The sequence below is a fragment of the Anoplophora glabripennis genome, unplaced genomic scaffold, assembly GCF_000390285.2.
Source record: "Anoplophora glabripennis isolate ALB-LARVAE unplaced genomic scaffold, Agla_2.0 scaffold1595, whole genome shotgun sequence".
NCBI classification, from domain to species: Eukaryota; Metazoa; Arthropoda; class Insecta; order Coleoptera; family Cerambycidae; genus Anoplophora; species Anoplophora glabripennis.
Genome location: NW_019417673.1, coordinates 7,128 through 15,486, shown reverse-complemented (window position 1 = coordinate 15,486; position 8,359 = coordinate 7,128). Strand labels below are relative to the sequence as shown.

The 8,359-nt window shown below is 30.5% G+C and overlaps 1 protein-coding gene across 1 annotated transcript in view; it reads left to right on the top strand.

Moving 5' to 3' along the window:
* Window positions 1-2,291, top strand: part of LOC108915455 (dipeptidyl peptidase 3) — a 38,105-nt gene extending 35,814 nt beyond the window's left edge. The window contains exon 7 of the mRNA XM_023456461.1: window positions 1,722-2,291. Within this exon, the coding sequence (XP_023312229.1) occupies window positions 1,722-2,162 (441 nt within the window). The 3' untranslated portion in view covers window positions 2,163-2,291. The remainder of the gene's footprint in view (window positions 1-1,721) is intronic.
* Window positions 2,292-8,359: the final 6,068 nt, after the last annotated feature.

The window sequence follows — 8,359 nt, the reverse complement described above, 5'->3', positions numbered from 1 at the left end:
GTAGCTCCCTTAGGAGCCGCCACTGACAAAAATTGTACTAAAGTTTTCGTCATTTTTCGACTTGTTTTACAAGCTCAGAAATTTTGAATACTTATTTCAGTTACACCTTGTATATTTTGTTAAATTTCAGAATCATATCTCAGTAAGAGGGATATTTTGTTTATTAATATTATTACAATATGGCATTTTGGAGACCTTTTGAAACAGAACAAAACGAAATTTACATCAATATAATAAAATTCTTTGAGGACATTAATAATTAAAATATGCTGTTGGTCAAATGAACATATAATAGACATTTTCTACACATATACAAATTATTATAATTTTTACCTTTAGCAGAAAACTTTTTTAGGGACACCTATGAAACTCATTAAATTTTATTACTAGACGTTTTTATACATATTCAACTGACTTCGGAAAGACTGTCAATCTTAAAACTTTCAAATAACAACATTTATATTATTCCTAGTAGGTCAATCAATAGAGGTTTTGTTTGTGGCAAAAATACTAGTAGCAAACGGACTGTGCCATCATATAAAAGACAGTCTGTATGCTTATGTGTTTCCTACTCCAATTTACCATTAATTAACAATATTCAATATTATATACCTATATATCCACTGCCCCTCATCTCTTAATCTTCCCCTACTACTGGACCGCGTTCGCGCGCTAGGCCGTTTTCGAGCATCTTTGGAGGAATTTTTCACCTATTTCACATCATTTTATCGGAAAATTAGAATATACAAAAACAAAAAAATTCAAATTGCTATTGTGCCAAAACTAATGATCCGACAGCGCCTGTTTTGTGACACTTAAATTACATATAATTCATTACTTTTATGGGTCAGCTGTACAAATTATAAAATGGCGGGGTATGAATTTTTAAAAAGCGCTAAATTTTCCGAGTTTTCTTTGTTTCTAATTATTCAATAGGATCGATCGACCTCTCGTTTTATTCACATTTCGATTCTCTACAAATTGTCTCATATAGCATTCAGATTGCTTCCTTATTTTAGGTTTTATTAGCAAAAAACTAAAAAAAAAAATGAATAATTTTTTGAATAAAAATGTTTATAAAAAATTTATTAATGGTAAATTGGAGTAGGAAACATATAAGCATATATCTACAGACTGGCTTTTGTATAATGGCACAGTCTATTTGCTACTACTATTTTTGTGACAAAATCACTGATTTAATGCTATTGATTGGTTTAGTTCACATAAATCAGTCCTATAAAAATTTTTCGTGTATTATAATATTTTAGAATCTGGCGCTAAGACATTAGTAATAATTGTCTATTTTACTTTCAAAATGGGCCGTTACATTATTTTAAGGTTTTTAATTTATAAATTTAAAGATAATATGTAAACGCAGACATACACCTCAATATATATTTGGTTGTTATAATTTCTAAGAAATTATCAAAACGACCGAGGCAACTTGTCAAAAGTAATGTGCTACCACAGGGGGAGACACTGAAATAGGACAATGACTAAAAGACAGACTAGAAATAGCATGATTTAGATCCAAACAGCCTTAAATCTTACTAAAAATCTGTATTTTCATTTTTTGAGTGGATTTGAAAACACCCTTTGGATCCTGAATAAATAAATTAATAATTGGAAATTACACAATAATTGGGAAAAACATAAAGACTAAATATTTAAAGTTTTTAAAATGTGCAATACACGTCTTGATTAACTTATTTATTTTACAGGCTCGATTTGTATTAGCTAGGGTTTTAATACAGGCAGGAATAGCTCAGGTAACCCAACCAAGTGAAGGTGACCTCTTGGTTACTCTGGATCGTTCTGCAATCAAAGGAGCTGGTAGAGCAGCCATCGGTCACTTTCTGTTGCAACTTCAGGTTTATAAAGCTACAGGAAATGTGGCAGAAGCGAAAAAACTTTATCATCATTATGCTGAAGTGTCGGAGCCTTGGTTAAGCTGGAGATCAATAGTATTAGCGAATAAACAACCTAGAAAAATGTTTGTACAACCTAATTTGGTTCTTGGAGAAGATTCTACAGTTAAATTAAAGTGTTATGAAGCTAGTTTGGAAGGACTTTTGCAGTCCTGGACTGATCGATTTATAAAACCTCAACCACTATATGATGCTTTACTGGAATTAACTAAAACTGATGCTCATCATTTTTAATACTTTTTCATATTGCCTTTAATATACAATCTAGGCTCTAAGCAGTACTATAAAGAATTTTTTAAATCTTGTTTCTTTAATTCTATAAAAAATTTGTAACTATAATTGCAATGAAATATTTAATTTTCTTACAAGCTTTGGTTATTAAATAAGCTTAATTACATTATAAATATATTTTCACAATATTAATTAATTATTTAATTGATTGAATATGATTTTATTATTAGACATAATTTAGATTTATTCTCTACGATTTAAATGATTTTCAAATAAAAGCTTTATATAAAAAATAAAAATGAAAAGGCTTTTATTTGTAATAAAAATGTATATATTACAAACTTAAGGGACGATGGATTATAAAAGCAGGACAAGTGAGCAAATTAAAAAAATATTGGTGATTCCAAATACATACATATATATATTTATTTATTTTCTTGGAAAATGGGTTCTGGTGTGATGGTCAGTTAAAAAAAATGTATGACGATTGATGCATATTTTTTAAAATTTTTACGTAAAATGGTTGTTGTTTAGGTTTTAGTTTTATTAATTATAACAATTTTAATAATAAAAGCCTTTTGAAAAAGTTCCTGATCAGGAACGAAACGTCAAGAAAGAAATCGCTGCTGTTTTTTATCCTTTTTTTTAACTGACTATCACACCAGAATCCAATTCCCAAGAAAATAAATATATTTTAATATTAAACAAAAGGTTCAAGAAAATTTCAACTTTATATATATAGATACGTTACTTTTCTGACTAGTAATCATTTCCTTCTACTTATGATATTGTGAACCAACCTTTCTGATTGCAACCAAACTTGCACTGGTCCCTGGACTCTTGTGTTTCCAAATGATTTTTAAGATGCAACAAGAGTGCGAAGTCTGAACTGTAGGTGAATAATTAAAAAACTCCCATTGAAATTTTTGGTGATTGGGCAACATATTTTTTTAAATGTACAGAAATAATCTACAACCTTACGTAATCATGAAGTGAAAATATTACAGTATAATCTCACTAATCCGGCACCATTAAAAACCTAAGAGTGCCGGAGTACTGGAAAGTTCGGATTAATGGAAAATATATATGTAAACAGTATTAAATTAAAAAACGTTACTTTTAATTGTTTATTAACAAAGAGATTGGTACATAGATACTTACATATTACAGTTGCATATGCATATATATGTATATTGTAATGTTTTTATGTTACAACTAAACTATAACTGTACAAACTGTATTCTTGAAGGATAGTAGAAAACCCCGAAAAAATGATGCCGGATTACTGGATGTGCCGGTGTAATGAAGGGCCGGATTATAGAGATTCTACTGTAGTTTGTTAGAGGTTGTTAGTTACTAATTATTATTAAAGTTTGGCAAGCAAAACACGAGGTTTGATCAAAAAGTAAAGGGAATTGTTAATTTTCTCAGAAAGTATTTATTTAATATTCAATTTTTATCCCATCCCCTTCAAAGTAGTCCCCCTATGGTATACACTTATGCCAACGTAGCTTCCAGTTTTAGAAACGCTGGTGGAACGCCTCGTTAGGTATCATCTTCAGCACGGTTTGTGATTTTGCCTTTGTCTAATGTATTATTGAAAAATGCTCTTTGAGTATCCTTTTGAGTTTGGGAAATGAGAAAAAATCACATAGGTCATGTCAATCAAAGTGGTATGCATCATTTTCTCCTGATTGCCTTACGCAAATTGCGCAAAACTTGTACAACTTGTTAACTGTACAACCAGGCAGTAAATAATTCCTGATTAACTATTCCATTAGGAAACTTTAATGTCTTCTTGGCTTTCCTGAAAACATTTGTAACATTGATAAACTCATGGACATAGTATCGTCGCCAGAAACACGTCTTCCTCATTCGCGCGCTTAACAAATTAATCGTGGCAGCTGCCTAAAAATTAACGGGCACATCACTGACAGTGCTACAAATACAAAAAAAAATCAACTCGATAGATAAGATACAACACGCGCAATTTGAAAATTCCCATTACTTTTTAATCAAACCTCGTAAATATTTTAAGCGGGTAGTGGCTGTCACACTAGTTCGTGACGTCATTTAGTTCGATCGAGAAGACTAACGACACAGACAGGATGGCCCGATAGCATGAACATAGTAAGTAACAAGAATCTAGAGACGGCTAAATTCACTTTGCTTCAAGGTGCCCTTAGGTTCCATCTTGTCGACATGGGAATTGTAGACTAGATAACAGACGGCCGAAAAACATTGTGTTCGTAAGTCACGCTAAATCGACGCTTTAGTACGAAAACATGCTATCTCAAATTTCGATTGGAAAACATGCTATCTTAAATTAAGTTTGGAAAACATGCTAGCTCAGATCTTTAAGTAAAAACGTGCTATCTCAGTTTGACTAGAAATTTAAGTTGGCACATTGAATGATTGAAACCGTCCATTTATAATAAATTTATATAATCTATTTTTCAAAAAGTAAGGAATCAGTAAATAGTAAGGTTCAGGTCAGCGTTGCCAGATTTTTTTCGGGCAAAGCGGGATTTTGAAACTGAATAAAAAAGCGGGATTCTTTCGTCCAAAAACGGTACATACTACGGGTTTGTATAATTGATGCCAAAAAAAGTCAGGATTTCTGGGAAAGAAATTGTCTTCAAAAAAATCGATGCCTAAAAAAAAGGGGTGTAATCAGAAAATATCTATTTAATAACAGACCTGGAGGAAATAATTGATGCCTAAAGAAAAAACAAAACAAGTGCAGGAAAAGCGGGACTGAGCGTGTCCGACATTTAATTTTGGGTTAAAAAGCAGGACGTCCCGCCAAAATCGGGACGTCTGGCAACGCTGGTTCAGGTACACTGTTTATTTTATTTTTTTTATTCAACATTTTTCAATTCATTTTGTTAAGTTACTGTTATAAACGACAAAATTGTTAATTAAAAAAATAGAATAATATGCAGTATATTGCAACACGTACATTACTCGACGTTTTTTTAAATAAATTATAAAAAAATTGTGTATACATTAATATATTAAAATGTTTATTATTACTAAAAATTATTCGATTTTATTCATACAAGTTTGCTTTGACATAAAAATTAATAACGCACTCTTACCTGATTTAAGTTACTACTCTTACTTTTATTAATACATAATAAACATAACATGTTAACATGTTAACATAATAACAACAATATAAATATAATGTATAAAACTGAATGATATGTATACATCGATACGACGGACGCATATGATATGCACGTGCACATTTCCGCGGTTTCCCATGCACACATGTTTATCATCAGCAGATCATACGTACCGGTAATAAAAGTGCCGCATATCTGCATTTCATTTCCAAAATCTATACAAGGACGCGGCTACCGTGGTTTTATTGAAATGCAGTAAGAACGATTCGGACCCGGAAGTTTGGGGCCTAGCCTGGTCCACTATATAATTCTTTTTATTGCAGTCTCCTTAGTCTGCATTAGGCATACAAAATTATTTTCAGAATAAATTGAAGTGTATCAAGAGTAGCGACTATAAATCAGATAAGAGTACGCTATTAATTTTGAAATCAAAGCAAACTTGTATGAAAAAAACAAATAATTTTTAGTAATAACAAATATTTTTATATACAGGGTCGGAAAGTACCGATGGTCCATCTGCCGTTACGTGAGAGCGATAAAGTAAGTCATAGAAATCCGTGCGATAGAGAAAGATGGCTATAATGAAGGCGTCTAATAGTCACCGCCCATTTCGCCCTTCTACAAATAAGAAGTGGATCTTATACGCCTTCATTATAGCCATCCTTCTCTATCGCATGGATTTCTATGTCTTACTTTATCGCTCTCACGTAACGGCAGATGGACCATCGGTACTTTCCGAACCTGTATTAAGGTATACACTATTTTTTTATAATTTGTTATTGCAAAAAACGTCGAGTTATGCACGTGTTGCAGCATACTGCATATTATTTTATTTTTTTAATTAATAATTAACAGTAACTTAACAAAATGAATTGAAAAATGTTAAATAAAAAAATAAAATAAACATAAATATTCCTTACTTTCTGAAAAATATAGTATAGAAGTTTATTATAAATGCACGGTTTCAATCATTCAATGTGCCAACTTAAATTTCTAGTCAAACTGAGATATCATGTTTTTACTTAAAGATCTGAGCTAGCATGTTTTCCAAGCTTAATTTGAGATAGCATGTTTTCCAACCCAAATTTGAGATAGCGTGTTTTCCAACCGAAATCTGAGATAGCAGTGAGTTCTTGATCACATGACAAAGAACTTAACTTTTCATACATATAGCAATTACTCCAGTTTTAATTACAATAATTTTATGCAAGACTTGATGAATATAAATTGGAATGACGTATTAACTTAAAGGATGTGGATGAAAAAGTATATTTTTGAATGATTTAAAATTAGTCTTTGATGCTCATGCTTCAGTTAAGACATCTCGATTTACAAAATTACCGGACCCTTGGCTTACTAACAACCTTAAATTTATGAAATTACGAAATAAGGCTTTCAAAATTAAAAAAAAAATAGAGCAGAACAAGCCTGGATGGAATATAAAGATTTTAAAAAGTTTGTCACAATGGCGGTGAGAAATTAAAAAAGGTCTTATCTTCAACATAAGTTTGTTGTTGATGCAAAGGGATTATGGTGTACTTTGCGATATTTAAATATAAACAGTTCCATATGTTTGCCCGGGTGATATTAGCAGTCCTTTAATAATTACTTTGTTAATATGTAGTACCTGCTATAAATTCCAATAATTTTAAAAATTCCAATGATTTTATTACTAATATCTGTACTGTATCAATTTTCTGCAAATATTACTAATAAAATTCAATTTACAACAGTAACAGAAGAATATGTCTAAAAGATATTGTTGCAGATCAAATCAAACGCTATTGGCACAGATGACATGTCTCAAAATGATTTTATTAATTATATCCATTCTTACTGGTTATATTACACATATTATCAAGAGTTGTCTTATATCAGCTAAGTTTCCATCACTTTGGAAAAAAACAAATATTGTACCTATACCAAAAGTAAATAATTCCACTCGATCAAGTCTACTATATTCAAAGTATTGGAAAGGATTGTGTATAAACAACTTGGTGAATATTTTTACAACAATAAGGTTCTACCTCCTACGAAATCGAGTTTTCGTTCATTACAAACTACCTCAATGGCTTTGTTACACCTTACGGATGATATAATTAAAACTTTAGACAATAAATTAAAAACTGCTTATAAAAAATAGTATTATTGGATTATAGTAAAGATTTTGACAAATTAGAACACAGGATTCTTTTTTTGAAGCTAAAATACTTTGGACTAGATGATAATGTGTTAAAATTTATAGTCAGTTACTTAAATTTTCGCAAACAAAGAGTTACTTTTGGTAAATCATTTTCAGATTATATTATACTGAATAGAGGTGTACCTCAAAAAAAGTATTCTGGGACAATTGCTTTTTGCCATATACACTGCTGACTTTTTTAAATTCATTTCGTTTTGTAATTCTCACTAATATGCAAATCTATTATTCTTTTTCCCCAGGTAACATGCTTGAGGCGGTAAATAATATCAACAAAGATGTAAGAAAAATTGCTGAAAGTTCGGAATGTCATGTTTAGTTTTGAATGAGATGAAATCCCAGTTGAAAATATTTGGCAATGAAGAAGTGTAAAATAATTTTAAAATCAATATCAATGGAATTGATCTAATTCCTTCCACACCTGTTAAAAATCTAGACGTTATGTTGATATAAATCTTAGATCCGAAGTACACAAGTAGGTACAGATTTGTTGCAAAAGTGTTACGATAAGCTAAAAATGCTCTATACACAGTGTGCAGGAAGCAAATTTTATTCAAACGAAAATGTCGAGAAAAATTACTTATGCAGGGGGCTTGCTACTTATAAATACATGCAGAATCAATAGTTTTTAAAATCTGATTTGATCATTTTAAGATTTTTTGATAAAAAATTTAAAAACATAATAACAGTGATAATTGATGGTATGAGAATAATATAAAAATTATATATATGGGTAAATATGTAAGTATATAATATAATATGTATATAACTAGGCACACACATACTCACTTACCCACCCATATACATACACATTATTATATATACAGGTTTACATAAGCAAGTAGTAAATGGAAAAATTTAAATAAATA